This window comes from Phycodurus eques, chromosome 13, assembly GCF_024500275.1.
Source record: "Phycodurus eques isolate BA_2022a chromosome 13, UOR_Pequ_1.1, whole genome shotgun sequence".
Taxonomy (NCBI): Eukaryota; Metazoa; Chordata; class Actinopteri; order Syngnathiformes; family Syngnathidae; genus Phycodurus; species Phycodurus eques.
The window spans coordinates 13,780,810-13,798,322 of record NC_084537.1 but is presented as its reverse complement, the minus strand read 5'-3'; the positions used below and the strand labels follow the sequence as shown (position 1 = coordinate 13,798,322).

Sequence of the window (17,513 nt, the reverse complement as noted above, 5' to 3'; positions counted from 1 at the left end):
TTACATCTGTGGTCATGAAATGTCTATAGCGGCTGGTTCTGTCCCATCTCAAATCCATCACAGCTCCCCATCTTGATCCACTGAAGTTCAAACACAGAGCAAACCGCTCAGTGGATGATGCAGTTAACCTTAGCCTGCATTTTGCTCTGGACCACCTTGATTATCCAAGCTCTTAAGTCAGGATACTGTTTGTGGATTTCAGTGAAGCCTTTAATACAATCACACCCGAGTGGCTGCAGGGGAAGATGTTACTGATTGAGGTGGAACCCTCTATCTGACGCTGGATTATGGATTTCCTCACCAACAGGCAACAGCAGGTGCGGCTTGCCCGTTACATGTCTGATTTCCAGTCCACCAACATTGGAGCTCCTAAGGGGTGTGTGCTGTCACCATTTCTCTATTCACTATACACCAGTAAGTGCACCTCAACCAACAACTCCATCATGTTGATCAAATTTGCAGACAACACCACCTTGGTCGGCCTTATCAAGGGCAACGACGAGTCTGGTTATAGGTAGGAAGTATCTCACCACTCGATCTGATACTCTTTTCACCTCCAAGGCATTCTTAACTAACTCTTCCTTTAAAACAAGCCCTACTCCATTTCTTTTCCAATCTACACCATGATAAAATAATTTGAAACCTGCCCCTAAACTTCTTGCCTGACTGCCTTTTCATCTTTTTTTAAACCGATCCGTAATTTGTGGAAAACCTCAGTGTTTTTCCCCAAAACTTTTTGGGGTTCCCCCTGTTATTGGCAGATTTTTCGTATTGTCTATATGTGCCCTAATATTGTCTGGTGACCAGTCCAGGGTGGGTGCCAAGGGAAAAACTCTGTTTAAGGAAGTAACATGGAACAGAACCCAGGTTCTGTGGTGCCACTGTCTGCCTCAGCGAGTTGGTTTGAGATGAAGAGACAGAGGGACATAGGGTAGATAGAGAGAGAATACAGGATAAAGCTGGAAGAGGAATGAGCGAACAATGGGCACAACAACAGCTATATCAACCACAGTAATAGTTCCATGGTGACAGCAACAACGATGATACTCCCTCCATAAGCAGAAAACAGTAGCCATAGGTGGCGGAGCGAAAGACAAAGGTAGTAACATACTAAATAGATTCTGCTGAGCTAAGTAGGATATAGAAAATAGAAAAGGCAGAGAAGCTTGGTGCATCAGGAGAGAGCAGATAGTAGTGTTAAAATCTGCATTTTGAGTTTCTTTTTTTACATTTCTGCATTAAATTTAATTTTATTCCAAATCCCTTATATGAAAGTACACTGGAGTCAAGAACACTTTATTTTTTTCCACCCTCTACTAAGTTTAAGACATGTGAAGGTCATTCACAGATGAATAAAAAGCATCTTTCTCACCATTAGATTAAAACTCGCCCAATGTTCTCAGTCCTGAGAAATGTAATTAATGCGTGAGTGAGGTAAATGAAGTGAAAAGCTAATATAAAGAGCAATTTTAGTCACTCAAAGCCATTTCCCTTCATAATAATAATAATTTGTGTGCAGGCATTCACACAGAAACAAAAACAGCATATGAACTTCTGCGTTATTTTCGTTCACATTTTGCCTCATTTATAGCGCATGGGGTGACATTAGGGGAATGCATTTGCAAATCAGTGGTGCAAGACACAAAATTAGGTCAATAGTAGACTAAAATGCTTTGGAATGCTTCTGGAGAATACAAATGAGCAGCTTCACAGCTTGATTCGGTATCTGTCTGACTGCCTTTCCATTGGTGTAAGTGCTTGTTCAAAGGAAAACAAACAAACAATAAACTCTACATCAGGGCAACATGAGCGAGTTCAGGAGGAAATTGACACCTGTGTCCATGCAACCTCCTCTCTCGGACACAGTGGTGCATTGACTGTGTTAATTAAAAACACAACACACTGTCTTGTAAGAAATGCAAATGGTCCACATCCACGTCTCTCTGTCTCGCTCTCTTTTTTGCTCTCTCTTTGACTCAACGTATTTGAAATACGTCTGATAAGCGTCATTTCGCACTGACGTTACAAAACCTTGCAGTCCAAAGAATGCCGTTGTACAAATACCACCCTGCAAAATCTGATTTCACATCATATGCTTAAATGTAAATGATGATATTTGGACATAATACCAGCATGGGTGAACAAAGAATGCAAGCGTATGGAAAAAATTGACATCACTGATTTTGCTTAAAGCAATGATTCTTAAAGTGTGGGAAAAGTACACAGTGATGCATGTGGGCTTTCACCAGTGATTTGTGAAGGAATCCCTGAATTAAATGTTAAAAATGTGCATAGTGTTAGTGACTTTTTTTTTTTTATCCAGTGCAATACATTTTTCAGTACATTTTAGTTGTATTTAACGTCCAGCTGCATTTAATATTTTATAATTATTTGTTTTCAAACATTTATTTAGGTAAAATTTTTAACTTTTAATTAAGGTCATTGTATCAGTAGAGTTTTATAAAAAAAAAAAAAAAATGAAAAAATACAGCCATATCAGCAGCCATATTGCGGACCTCCGGGGTGCCCAAGAGGAAGAAGATGATGCCCAAGAGGAAGAAGATGATGACCATCCGCGAAAAAGTGAAATTTTTAGATATGATCAAAGAGTGCACGGCATTATGGCGTGAATGAATCTGCAGTGCGGTACATCAAGAAAGAAGAAGCAAACATCCGCGAAACTGCTTCAATAAGGAAGCAAAACGTGTGGTAACTCAGCGTAATAAGAGACGGGGTTATGTCTTTGTACGGGGGAATTATGAAGCAAAAGAAAAAACAAAGACAACAACTACCCATCACCATGTTTTTCTCCAAGTTAAAACCCCAGCTACACCATCAGCGCCTCCAGCAGAAGAGTCTCCGAGTGAACCTAAAGCCTCTACGAGTCAAGTGAGAGCCTCTCCTCCGCCACCAACGCAAGCCTCTCCGCCTGTCTCAAAAGGCAATGCTGATGAATGTTAATGACTGTATAAGGTTTTATAAATAAAGATTTAAGTAAATACGTGTACTGTTGTAATCTTTGTCTCAAATATGTAAAGTATAAATGGTGTTTACATATTTTAATAATTCTGGTACCCACATACACGAAAATTACTGAGAGGGGGGGGGGGGCAAATCCTACTTCGCGGTTTTTCACCTTTTGCGGGGGGGTTCTGGTCCTCATTACCCACGAAAAATGAGGGATCACTGTATACTGTTGATTGAGCTCTCAGCTAATCAGTATGGCACTAATATTAATCATTCTTTGTGACTATGAGCACTGTTAAATTGTGTGTCTGCATGTGCTGCCTCACTCTTGGTGTTCAATCCATTACTCAAAGGGTTAAAGCACCACAACATACATGCTATTTAGAGTTAAAATTAGCTAGCAGACTGAAAGACTAAGCTATGTTGTTTTGAATACAAAAGGTATAATTCTCTTTGTTTGACGTTTTTTTTACGTTTACCAATAAACCTCCACTGGGAGTGGCATTAAACAGCTTGAAGCCCCTCTTTTCCAAGAATTGTTCAGTATTTGCCAAACTGCTGCTTATTGTGAAATGAGTTGAGTGGACTTCACTGTCATATCACAAGTATGTGCTCGCAAGTCAAAGTAAAATATTCGGCTGAACGACGGCTTGTCTCTCAAATAACAAGGCAGTCGTACATGAAGGCATCAATGTATTTGATTATTTAAAAAAATATTTTAGATGTGGATTTAAAAAAAAAAATTCTATCTACCAATGAACTGGCCCATCTGTCCATTTTAAAATGTAATTTTGACCATTTAGCACAAAAGTAAAGAGAACAAGTAGTGATCTCCAACCATGGAAAATGATCCACTTTCACTTATTTTGGTCTGAAATTTACTAATCAATTACTACAAATAATGTATCTTTGTTCATCTATGAATGCCATCAGCATATAGTGACAGGCATACCAATTTAATGCTCTTCCATTGGATGCCAGAAGGTACATAATTGACCTGTGTGTAACCACATTGTGTCATTGTTTGGTGGCATGGGGTCGTGAATGTTTCTCATGTAAAATGTGCCTTGGCGCCCCCTCCTGACCAAAAGCGGAACGTGAGTGATTATAAAAGGCTTGAAAGGCGTGAGCGTCACTCGAGAAGCGAGGAGGTGACTACAACAGTTGTGAATGCTCCTATATAGGCTGTCACTTAGTAATTACATATTTGCCTATATTGATTAAATGAGTCAGAAATTACTCACTACACATATGCCAAGGACTATGGAGATCTTTTCTTTCCCACCGGAACACAATTTGGAAATTAACCTTCCTAAAGAGGAGCTGGTGGGTGCCAAGTTGCGTTAAAAGTCTCTCACCGATCGAGCCATGCAGAGCAACAGCAGCGCCTCCACATCAGCACCCATTGGTGCGCTGAGCGCATGCGGGGGAGAGGAAGATGAGCGTGAACTCTCCAAACTGGTCAACCCCAGCGGAGCCGGGTCCAACCTGGCTGCCTTGAACCTGTCCCTCAACTGCTGGCTCCAGATCCTCTCCAAGGAACCTTCTGTGGATCTGCACGGAGACAGTGCCAACACGGTGGTGAGTTTTTTTTTAATTGGTTAAAAATCATAGATCGAATTAAACTAACTAAAGATTCTTCTTCTTCTTTTCCTTTCGGCTTGTCCCGTTAGGGGTCGCCACAGCGTGTCATCCTTTTCCATGTAAGCCTATCTCCTGCATCCTCCTCTCGAACACCAACTGCCATCATGTCTTCCGTCACGACATCCATCAACCTTCTCTTTGGTCTTCCTCTAGCTCTCTTGCCTGGCAGCTCCATCCTCCTCATCCTTCTACCAATATACTCACTATTTCTCCTCCGGACGTGTCCAAACCATCGAAGTCTGCTCTCTCTAACTTTTTCTCCAAAACATCGAAACTCGGCTGTCCCTCTGATGAGCTCATTTCTAATTTTATCCAACCTGGTCACTTCTCGAGCGAACCTCAACATTTTCATTTCCGCCACCTCCAGCTCTGCTTCCTGTAGTCTCTTCAGTGCCACTGTCTCTAATCCGTACATCATGGCTGGCCTCACCACTGTCTTATAAACTTTGCCCTTCATCCTAGCAGAGACTCTTCTGTCACATAACACACCTGACACCTTCCTCCACCCGTTCCAACCTGCTTGGACCCGTTTCTTCACTTCCTGACCACACTCACCATTGCTCTGGACGGTTGACCCCAAGTATCTAAAGTCCTCCACCCTTGCTATCTCTTCTCCCTGTAGCCTCATTCTTCCCCCACCAGCCCTCTCATTCATGCACATATATTCTGTTTTACTTCAGCTAATCTTCATTCCTCTTCTTTCCAGTGCATGCCTCCATCTTTCTAACTGTTCCTCCAGCTGCTCCCTTCTTTCACTGCAGATCACAATTAAACTAACTAAAGATTAACGTTCGGATTTAAATCAGCTCCTTGCTGGCGTTGCCAAAATTGCTGTTAAATTTTGTTAATTTCCTACAAAATGCTCAATCTGGTTCTGATCCAGATCAAAACCAGTTACAGATTGTGACCTGACAAAACATAGCAAGATTAGTATAATTTGATTTGATAGATTTGTATAAACATATCACAATGGATTTTCATTTGTTCCCAAATGTAAACTTGGTTATATATTGCAGATGATGACTTTGCGCCGCACACCAAGTGTCGTGACCGAACGCGATTAAAGTGGTCCATCAGGGGAAAAAATAAAATAGTCTGCAGTTCCTAGCCGCACACCATACCTTTGCTGGCACCCTGCAATGGAAAAACTGCAACCCTGGTATTGAGGCTCCGCATAAAATATACTATAATGTATTACACACGGCACATTTATCAAAGAAGCAGCGCATAGGAAATAGGCCAGAACAATTGCCCCATTCACTGACTGCACACGAGCTTTTACTTTTTCACCTCAGGTACCTATGGAATTACAAATAGAGGTCATTATTATTGTAAATGGCCATCACCAGTTTGTCGGTCTCGATCTGGATGTCCCACAGGATATTTGCCTGATTGTTCTCAACCACCTTCAGTGGTGTCTGCCATCTTGATTCTGGGACCTCCAGTCCATATTTGGTACAGATGTTCTGGTACACTATTCCTGTTACCTAGTTATGCCGCTCCATGTATGCCTTGCGTGCCAGCATTTTACACCTTGCTGTGATGTGCTGCGCTGTCTCTGAGGCTTCTTTCCACAGTCTCCACCTGGGGTCCTGTCCGATGTGGTAGTCCCGGCCCCTTCACGCTTAACGCCAATACGAGCGATTGGACGAGCGATTCAAATCATTATGAGTTGCCTGGGTCAACAAGGTTACTGGAAGAAGAGCGACACATTCATGCCGAACACACATACTTTTGTAGCATAGCTTGCCGGCAGCTGGCTCTCACTTTACAGCTTCTGATCCTGCAACAGACACAATAAAGTTCAAACTGAGTAACATTCAACGTTAGGTATCTGAACTTCATAATATAAATGTGTTAAATTCACTTTGCTGTCAAATGCAATGTGGATCACATTGAAATGGAAGTTGGTTTGACAGTACAACATACCGTGGTAGATCAACTTATGAATTTTGAGTTGCAAATCATTGTTTGGTGTTTCTTATGTTGTTGTTGCTCTTTTGCGAGCCCGAATGAGTTACAAGCAGGCTTCAGGTATGCTGCTGCTCAAGTGAAGTGAAACTGGAGCATTTAAGTTACCATGATGCCCTTTCATGTGGACAAGGAGAGCCACAGTCGCCAATGCGCCTTTATCGACTGGGACAAAGAGTTCAACACACAAATTCAAAATGAGAACATTCAAAAAGAGCTGCTGCAGGCCACAGCTCTTCCCCAGACACTCACACTGAAGTAAGCGGCCAATTGGACAAAATCTGTTTATTTCTTTAATTCTTTCATTGTTTTGTACCACGGTGCTATTTTTCTGAACGAATTAAACTCGTAATGTAAGTCAAGGTACCACTGTACAAATAAATGTTTGTTACATGACATTTTGATCATTATACATAGATGGTTGTTATGTTTGTCTTTTTTAATGTGTTGGTTTGGTACTTTAGGTACGAGTCCTCATCGCTCTGGTCTACCTGGTGGTGTGTGTCTTGGGACTCGTGGGTAACCTCCTGGCACTCTTCTTGCTTCACTTCCGCCGCCGAGGTCACCACTACTCCTCCATCGACTGTTTCGTGATGAACCTGGCGCTCACTGACCTACAGTTCGTCCTCACCTTGCCCTTCTGGGCCGTGGACACGGTGCTGGACTTCCGCTGGCCCTTTGGCAGGGTCATGTGTAAGATCGTGAGCTCGGTCACCACCATGAATATGTACGCCAGCGTGTTCTTCCTCACTGCCATGAGCGTGACCCGCTACCACTCCCTGGTCACCTCACTGAAGATTGCCTCTCCGAGGATGGCGGCTGCTCGGGCTAAGTGGGCTAGTTTGGCTATTTGGGTGGTCTCGCTGGTGGTCACACTGCCTCATTCCATCTACTCCACCACTGTTCAGGTTTGTTGACCTAACTTGCTTTCACCTATTTGTCAGGGGTGGCAAAAGTACTCACACTGTGTACTTAAGTATGAGTATACATACTTGTGCAATAAAGACTCTGGTAAAAGTAGAAGTACTGATGAAGTGAACACCATAGAATCTAAAATCTACTTAACTACCTAAGTAAAAATTATGTGTTCTCACAGCAAACAAATTTACTTCATGTGAAAGCTGAGCCTGTTAAGGTGAACACAAAACTATTACTATGTCGTTTGAATGGCAATAGGGGGCTCCACAGGCTAATTGTACCTTCTGCCATCTAGTGGAAAAGCATTTCATTGTTCTGCTTGTCCCAGATAGATGAGCAAAGACACTGTGCATTTCATTTGTAGCTAATAAGACGACAGACCTCCATCTTGATAAATGATGTGACGTTTACCTCGATGTGCACGTCACTCATCTGTTCTGATGAAATGTAGCGCACACGTATATATGGAATAGATCACGTCACATGTAAACAGTTTACCAGAGATCTTCAATCGGAATGAATTCAATCAGAATGACAAAAGAGTCTCCATGTAAACCCGGCAAAAGTTTGGGCCTTGCCAGCAGTAAGTCGCATTTGTTGGACTCCTCCCCTTTGTCACCTCTTCTGTTAATTACTCTTAAGGACAGAATTTCTAGGTGCAGCTCAGGCATTAAAGGGGTCCGGTTTGGTGGCCTCAACATTGCACGTCTGCTTTTTGCTGATGAAGTGCATCTGTTGGCTTCAAAAGGTTGTGATCTTTAACTCCTACTGTTCACAGCAGAGTTTGAAGTAGTTGGGATGAGAATCAGCACCTCCAAATCTGAGGCCATGGTCCTCAGTTGGAAAACAGTGGAGTGTCCTCTCCCGGTCGGGAGTGAGATCCTGCCCCAAGTGTATGAGTTCAAGTATCTTGGGGTCATGTTCAAGAGTGAGGGAAGAATGGAGCGGGATATCGACTGGCGGATTGATGCAGCATATGCAGCGATGTGGATGCTACATCGGTCTGTCGTGGTTAAAGAGGAGAGCCGAAAGGAAAAGCTCTCGATTTACTGGTTGATCTATGTTTGCACCCTCACCAAAGGTCACTAGCTGTAGGTCATGACCAAAAGAACAAGATGGCGCATACAAGCAGCTGAAACAAGTGTCCTCCGCAGGCTGTGCGCTACGTAGAGTGAGAGGTTCTGTCATTCGGGAGGGGCACAGAGTTGAGGCGCTGCTCCTCTGCATCGAGAGGAGCCAGATGAGCTGGCTTGGGCATCTGGTTAGGATGCCCCCTGGATGCCTCCCCTGGTGAGGTGTTCCTTGGTACATCCCACTGGAGGCGGCCGCGGGGAAGACCCAGGACATGCTGGAGGGACTATGTCTCTCAGATGGCCTGGAAACATCTCTGTATGCTCTAGGAAGAGCTGGACAAAGTTGCTTGGGGGAAGAAAGTCTGGGCTTCTCGTTTCAGGCTGCTGCCCTCGCAACACGAACCTAGATAAGGGGAAGAACATGGATGGATGAAAGTTTCCAACTGAAACTTTGCAACCATAGCTGTGGGACAATGGTTAGGAATTATTGACCAATTAATGGACTTACCTTTTAGGTACAATACCAAGAAAACAAATGCTATATTGGTAGTCCTCAAAGGTTTGGATGTTGGAAATGCAAAACATTGCAGATATAGATGGATCAAACTATACTTCTTGTTGGAAACAGACGTGTCCATTATTTCAGATTTAGGTCACCAACACCTTTTGTGTTCACAGGTGTCTGCCGACGATGAGCTTTGCCTGGTGAGGTTCTCCGCATCAGATTCAGGTCACTTGGATCCTCAAGTACTCCTTGGGCTCTATCAAATGCAAAAAGTGCTTCTGGGATTTGTCTTTCCTTTGATAATCATTAGCGTGTGCTACCTCCTCCTCCTGAGATTTATCCTGAGCCAGCGTGCGGTGGGCAGCGTGATAGGCGGTGGTGTCGCAGAGAGGTCCGAATGCGAGCGAGGTCGCCACCGTCGCCGCTCCAAAGTCACCCGCTCCATCACCATCGTAGTTCTGTCTTTCTTCGTCTGCTGGCTGCCCAACCATGCTCTGACCCTGTGGGGCGTGTTGATCAAGTTTGACCTGGTGCCCTTCAGCAAAGCCTTCTACAACACGCAGGCTTATGCCTTCCCCCTGACCGTGTGCCTGGCCCAGGCAAACAGCTGCCTCAACCCAGTCCTTTACTGCCTCATCCGCCAGGAATATCGCGCTGGACTCAAGAAGCTTCTGCTCCAGGTGTCCATCCCAATACAAAACATTTTCACCCAGGCTCTGAGGGGGAGGAGAGTGGAGGAAGCTCCCACAAGCTCGGTCATGTTAAATAAAGACAATATGTAATTAAGTGGGTTTATTTTAAAGGGACTACAGTAAACCCCTGCCATTTGCAAGCGATAGGGACTGAGCCCTGGTGTGAATAGTGAAAAAAACGCAACTGATGCCCACTCTTTGAATTTTATTTTATTTTTTTATAATTGCCTGTATTAATAGTATAAAGTTCTAAACCACAAACATAGCACACACTGACTGTGATCTTGAAACTTTCATATAATTTCAAACTTATCTTACAACATTCCCCTTAAAAATAAACAGCATAGCAAAAGCATACAGATGGAACAAAAATTCGCCTTAACTTCTGCTAACAACTCGGGCTAAACTTAGCCTCCTCGCCGACATACAAAGATTTTAGTCTCTCAGTCAAGATGTATTGCTTCAACATATAGTGGTGCCTTGAGATATGACTTTAATTTGCATCGTCGCCACGTTTGTTATTCAAAACATTCATATCTTTAATCATCTTTCCCCACTGAAATGAAAGGAAATGCCATGAATCCGTTCCAGCCTCCCAGAAAAAAAAACATTTCTTTTGAAAAAAATAGGAAAGGACTCTATAAAATAGTACTTTCTAAAAACATAGTCCATCCATTCCCTGAACCGCTTCTCCTCACTAGGGTGTGCTGGCACCTATCCAAGCTGACGTGGGGCTAGAGGCGAGATATACCCTGAACTGGTCGCCAGCCAATCACAGTAAAAACACATCACATTGCATTGGACTTAAAAGCTATGTGGTTGTCTTAAATGCACAACGTGCAACTCTTTATTTTATTTTTAGTTTGACAGTAAACTTCAACTGGGAGTGGCAGTAAAAAGCTTGAAGCCTCATTTCCGAACAACCTTTCATTATCTGCCGAACTTCTGCTTGTTGTAAAGTGAGTTGAGTTCACTGCCACCGTACAGCGCTCATATCTACATTTTTTTGCTCGCACATCAAAGAAAAAAAATCGTCCAAAAGACAGCTTGTATCTAAAAAACTGTTAAGTCAGGTCATTTGTATCGCTTGGGCCCACTGTACTTCGGAGACTTCCTACTTTCCTATCGGCAGGGGTTTGGCCCCATCTTGTGGCATTATAGAAATGCTGCGAACAGTACAAATCTGTGAGCGATTGACACACACATAGGTAATTGCCTATAGATCCCGCAAGATAGCAACAAAGTACTTCTTCTGTTAGAAAGGCTCTGGCCTGACGAAATGAAGCTAGTCCCCTCACTTCAAAGAGGTTCCTTAGCACCAAGATGCCATAAGATGGCGCCAAAGTTGTATTTTTACATTAGACGTTGCTTCGGTCCGAGTAGATGTTTTTTCAGTGTAGGTTCCACAGCGAAAATTATATGTGAATTTATGAATAGAAAACCATGAATATAGGCTGGGGTTCACTGTATTCCTTAATGTTGCCATTGGTTGTTTTATGCATAAAATCAATTTGAACTCTCAAGAGGGAGCGAGTCTTTGGCACATCCATTTTTGTGTCGCTATGCACATTTCACCAGTTCTGGATTAAAACAATTTTTACAGGTGCAGGTATAATCTTAAACAATGCAATCACTTTTCTTTCCTCAGCCCAATCAAGCAAAATGCAAAATTCAAGGTATTTGAATGTTGTCCCCACCCCTTCATTTTTTTATTTTTATTTTTTGTATCAAACACTCCTGATGAAAACTGCATTTTATGGTGCTTTTACATGTGTGACTTGTAGTCTGACCTCTGACTCCGTCATTTACCTCATGCATACTAGACTGCAGGCAAGAGCTGGTCTGTGTTTGCGTGCGCGCGTGACACTGTGATTTTGTCCTGTGAAAACATAGAGTATGTATATGTATCGTGACATTAAATAAAAGGACAAACGAGTGTTGTGATGAAAATTGATTTCAGCATATGATGAAAGAGCAGGGAAAAAAGGACCGCTCTGTCCGCAGAAAGCCGTTCCAAGCTATTATTGCCCTTTTGCAACCTTTCAAGTCTGAACGTGGCTAATCGGCGATAGCTCCCCACAGATAGAGGCTGATATGTAAATATCACCGAGACACACACATCACACCGCCTGCTCCTCCATTGTGTGCACTATGGCTATAATTACCTGACCAAATTGAAATGGCGTCATCATGGTGTCCTTCTTCACAACTGTAAGTCAGGTCACTCGTAAAACATTGTTCACTATTGACAGATACATTGGACAAGAGAAGTCTGCACACAGTGGTTCAAATGCCAGGTTTTTGTGATACAAAAAAATGAAACCAAGAAAAATCTTTCAAAACATTTTCCACCTTGAATGTGACCTAAAACCTGTACTGTACCCAATAGGAAAAAAATGAATTACTTTAGAGAGTGGAAGTAAAAATAAACAACTGAGATAATGTAGTTGCACAAGTGTATACTCCCTCTTAGAGGTTGGGTTGTGGCTATGCTCAGAATTAACCAATCACATTCAAACATGTTAAATGGGAGTCAGCGAGCCACCATTTAAAATGCCTCTGATTTATGGTTACGTTGAGATGTTTTAGTAGGCTTTTCCTGACATTTTGGTTGTCATATCTTAGACCACAAGCCATGGTCCGCTGAGACCTTGCACAGCATCAGAGGGATCTCATTGTTCAAGGTATCAGTCAAGAGTACAAAATAATTTCCAAGGGATTAAATATTTGTATAATCATTTTCATAACCTCAGAGGAATTAATAAAAGATGAAGGTGTAACCACTTTAAAGCATTGCTGAAATTGTGTTTTCATATGCAGGGAAGAGAGACTGGAGTGAACTTCCATAAAACCTGTATTCTATGATTCTATCCATCCAGTCATCCATTTTCGATGCCGCTTTATTTGCGACCTGGAGCCTATTCAAGCTGTATGTACAAGAGGCAAAGTACACTCTGTACTCTTGCTAGCCAGAGAGTAATAGAATGTCGCTCTAGATTAGAACGCCGCTCTAGTCAAAATGATGGATTGCGTTTGACATCACCTCCTGGCACGCTGCCAGCGCACATGCCCGATGATGTCACCTCTAGGGACACCTGTGTCCACAGCCGGTAGTATTTGATAACAAAGTGACATCATGATAGCCTGTCCTCAGCATTGATGTTGCATCTTTGGGAACAGCTGGGACCCAAGCCAATGCCTGTAGGAACAAAGGAAAACAAGGGATGTCATATCGGCAACAACAAAAAAGGTCATTTTTGATCATACCAGTGAATATTGTCCCTTCGGGCCATGCCCCGCGTCGATTGTGCGTGTGACCGCGCCCTGAGGACTTTGCCAAAGCAGCTGCAAAGGATTCAAGCCTACACATATTTCCCAGGTCATGTACATGTCTTCGCAAGGTCACTACTTCACATCTGCAAAGAAAATTGAGTTATTTCTAAAATTCCTCTAAATAATGTCACTTACGAACACGCCCTGCCCCGGGAGCCATGAAAAGGCACCTGCAAAGGTTTAACGCCTACGCATATTTCCCAGGTCAAGCTTATGCATTTTCCAATGTGGCAACCCCGCATCTGTAACGGAAATTAGTTTATTTCTAAAATTCCACCTTATCCAGTGTACTTGCCACTGTGCGAAATGCTAAGTCTGAAGAAATTCCATATCAGTGAGCATTTAGTTCCGACCCCACCCTGTACCTGATGCTGTACTTGGCCGCTATTTACACAGAGTTGTACCTACATTTCAATAATCAGTTTACGGTGCATAAATGTCTACATTCCTGAGATAAAGTTATCTTTCAGACATCCATCCATCCATCCATTTTCTGAGCCGCTTATTCTCACAAGGGTCACGGGAGTGCTGGAGCCTAGCCCAGCTATCTTCGGGCGGGAGGCGGGGTACACCCTGAACTGGTTGCCAGCCAATCGCAGGGCACATATTAACAAACAACCATTCGCACTCACATTCACAGTTACAGGCAATTTAGAGTCTTCAATTCACCTACCGTGCATGTTTTTGGGATGTGGGAGGAACCCCGCAGGGAAAACATGCAAACTCTACACAGGTGTGGCCGGACTTGAACCCGGGTCCTCAGAACTTTGAGGCAGATGTGGTAACCAGTCGTTCGCCGTGCCACCCAAATTCTATCGTGCTCAGTATTTTATGATAAACAGTAACAACTGACGATCCAGCAACGATGGATCAAAGATAATTTTTTGACTGTTTTTTTTGTAATTTGCAACAGTAACTTCCTGTACAGCCACATCTATAAAGTTGAAGGATGACAATCATTTGTAGATATTTGTGGAACTGCATTAATGCAGCAATTTATGATGTAGGTTTTCCTCCTAGGAAAAGATTAAACGTTGGACAATTACTTGGCTCTAACTTTATGTACAATTACCAGTTTTCCCCCCTCTTTAAAGGAACAACATGAAAATTTTGCTCAGAAATGTCACCTTTAAAACCCTTTTCATGGCACTATTACAATATTCTGGAAATTATGATACAGCAAATGTATCTTTGTACATCTATCTATACCAGTGACATATAGTGACAGGCGTAGCAATTAAATGCTCTACTTCGACTACCACCATCATTATGTCAGTTTTCAAATGTGAACTGTGCGCCCAACTTAAGTAGGGGAGGGGAGTAACTGACGAGCAAGTTACTTTTACATTAAATCATACAGTGGGTACGGAAAGTATTCAGACCCCTCAAATTTTTCACTTTTTTATATTGCAGCCATTTGCTAAAATCATTTAAGTTCATTTTTGTCTACATTAATGTACACACAGCACCCCATATTGACAGAAAAAAACAGAATTGTTGAAATTTTTGCAGATTTATTAAAAAGGAAAAACGGAAATATCACACAGCCATAAGTATTCAGACCCTCAGTATTTAGTAGAAGCACCCTTTTGAGCTAACACAGCCATGAGTCTTTTTGGGAATGATGCAACAAGTTTTTCACACCTGGATTGGGGATCATCTGCCATTCCTCCTTGCAGATCCTCCCCAGTTCTGTCAGGTTGGATGGTGAACGTTGGTGGGCAGCCATTTTCAAGTCTTTCCAGAGATGCTCAATTGGGTTTAAGTCAGGGCTCTGTCTGGGCCATTCAAAAACAGTCACGGAGTTGTTCTGAAGCCACTCCTTCTGTATTTTAGCTGTGTGCTTAGGGTCATTTGTCTTTTTTGAAGGTGAACCTCCGGCCCAGTCTGAGCACTCTGGAGAAGGTTTTCGTCCAGGATATCCCTGTACTTGGCCGCATTCATCTTTTCTTGGATTGCAACGAGTCTCCCTGTCCCTGCAGCAGAAAAACCCACAGCATGATGCTGCCACCACTATGCTTCACTGTTAGGACTGTATTGGACAGGTGATGAGCAGTGCCTGGTTTTCTCCACACATGTCACTTAGAATTAAGGTCAACAATTTCTATCTTGGTCTCATCAGACCAGAGAATCTTATTTCTCACCATCTTGGAGTCCTTCAGGTGTTTTTTTTTTTTTAGCAAACTCCATGCAGGCTTACATGTATCTTGCACTGAGAAGAGGCTTCCGTCGAGATACTCTGCCATAAAGCCCCGACTGGTGGAGGGCTGCAGTGACGGTTGACTTTATAGAACTTTTGCCCATCTCCCGACTCCATTGCTGTTAACTCAGCCACAGTGATCTTTGGGTTCTTCTTTTAACTCTCTCACCAAGGCTGTTCTCCCCCCAATTGCTCAGTTCAGCCAGACGGCCAGCTCTAGGAAGGGTTCTGATCGTCCCAAACGTCTTCCATTTCAGGATTATTGAGGCCACTATGCTCTTAGGAACCTTAAGTGCAGCAGAATTTTTTTTGTAACCTTGGCCAGATCTGTGCCTTGCCACAATTATGTCTCTGAGCTCTTCAGCCAGTTCCTTTGACCTCATGATTCTCATTTCCTCTGTGAGCTGCAAGTTCTTATATAGACAGGTGTGTGGCTTTCCTAATCAAGCCCAATCAAACACAGTTGGACTCCAATGAAGGTGTAGAACCCTCTTAAGGATGATCAGAAGAAATGGGACAGCACCGAGTTAAATATATGAGTGTCACAGCAAAGGGTCTGAATACTTATGGCTGTGTGATATTTCAGTTTTTCTTTTTTAATAAATCAGTAAAGAAAAAAAAACATTTTTTTTTGTCAATATGGGGTGCTGTGTGTACATTAATGCGTACAAAAGTGAACTTAAATGATTTTAACAAATGGTTGCAATATAACAAAGAGTGGAAAAATGTAAGGGGGTCTGAAAACCTTCCATACCCACTGTATCTCTGTGCCAATCAGTATGGTTCAAGCTTCCACTGGCCCAGAACAGGGTGAGTGCTGTATTATAAAAATGATGAGCGAATGCTGCGCCTTCTGTTTCCATCATCAGTTGGGAGTTGAAAAAGTTCTGTAGTCGGGACGCACACTCACCTTGTCAGCGAGCCTGAGGATGAAATGAGGTTTAAAGTTCAACTCTATCTCATAGTCAATATCTTACTCTAAATCCCATGCGCTTCATTACAGACCAATGCAGTTAGTCTCCTGATTGCAATCTTGATCTTCATATCGCTCACCATTTTCTATGCCCAATGAAGAGTCCAACCACACCTCACTCACTTTAATCCAACTTGTCTCGTCAGACTTCTTCTATCAAGAAATCATTTAAATAGAACCTGTCTGACAAAATGAAGTTGGCCAAAAGATATAAAAAAGCAGCAACAAAATGCCACGATCCAAAGAAATTCAAGAACAGACGGGAAATAAAGTAATTGACATTTACCAGTCTGGAAAGGGTTAGAAAGCCATTTCTAAAGCTCCAACAAACCACAGTGAGAGCCATTATCCACAAATGGAGAAAACAAGGAAGAATGGCTGGCCGACAAAAATTACCACAAGGGCACAGCAACGTCTCATCCAGGAGGTGACAAAGGGAAAAGTTTTTTTTTTTTTGTCTTTTGGAGGACACACTGTGCATCATCTTCTGTTAGACAGCCTGTAAATGAGTTTTCATGTGTACAGAGTATTTAGATTTTTTTTAGTCTTTTAAAAAACAAGATCCTGCTTTTACCTTTATAAGGGATTAATGCCCAAGTGATGGTTTTGCATTTTATGTAGCTGATTGAAAAGTTGATCACAGCGGCACACAAGAGCATATTTGATGCAAATGTAATTCAGTATCAGGGTCAAATAAACCAACTTGATGTTCAGGATGCAAAGAAGCAATTTCTTTCATCTTTCTGCTGTGACTGACAGTCTGTGCCTCAGTAGACAATCATCTTCAACAGTCTTCTGCTGTGAAATTCTCAGGTTAGCTCTGACCTGTTGATCTTGGCAATAAATTATGTACAGATGCAATTTTTATTTCATTAGGTAGTTTTCCACACAAAGCGGGAAGTCTGGGCTTCCACACACAAAGCGGGAAGTCTGGGCTTCCCTGCTTAGGCTGCTGCCCCCGCGACCCGACCTCAGATAAGCGGAGGAAAATGGATGGATGGACTGACTCATATCTGGAACTGTTCATAATTCCCTCCACCTTGATTGTTATAGCTGAAGAGAAACAGCCCCAAAATATGATTCTGCCAATAGCATGATTCATTGTAAGTACAAGCTTGGTATTGTGTTCTTTTGGTGAAAAACAGAGTTGTGTTTGCGCCAAACATACCTTTTGGATTTTTGGCCAAAAAGTTAAATACTGGTTTCATCGGACGATAACATTTTCACCCACGGGTTT

General features: G+C 42.6%; 1 protein-coding gene across 1 annotated transcript; it reads left to right on the top strand.

The window, feature by feature from the left end:
- The first annotated feature begins 4,335 nt into the window (after nt 1–4,335).
- LOC133411230 (relaxin-3 receptor 1-like) lies at nt 4,336–9,860 on the top strand. The gene is made up of 3 exons (XM_061693304.1): nt 4,336–4,548; nt 7,047–7,490; nt 9,252–9,860. Exons 1-3 carry the CDS (start codon nt 4,336–4,338, stop codon nt 9,858–9,860), a joined length of 1,266 nt encoding a protein of 421 aa, XP_061549288.1.
- Nucleotides 9,861–17,513: the final 7,653 nt, after the last annotated feature.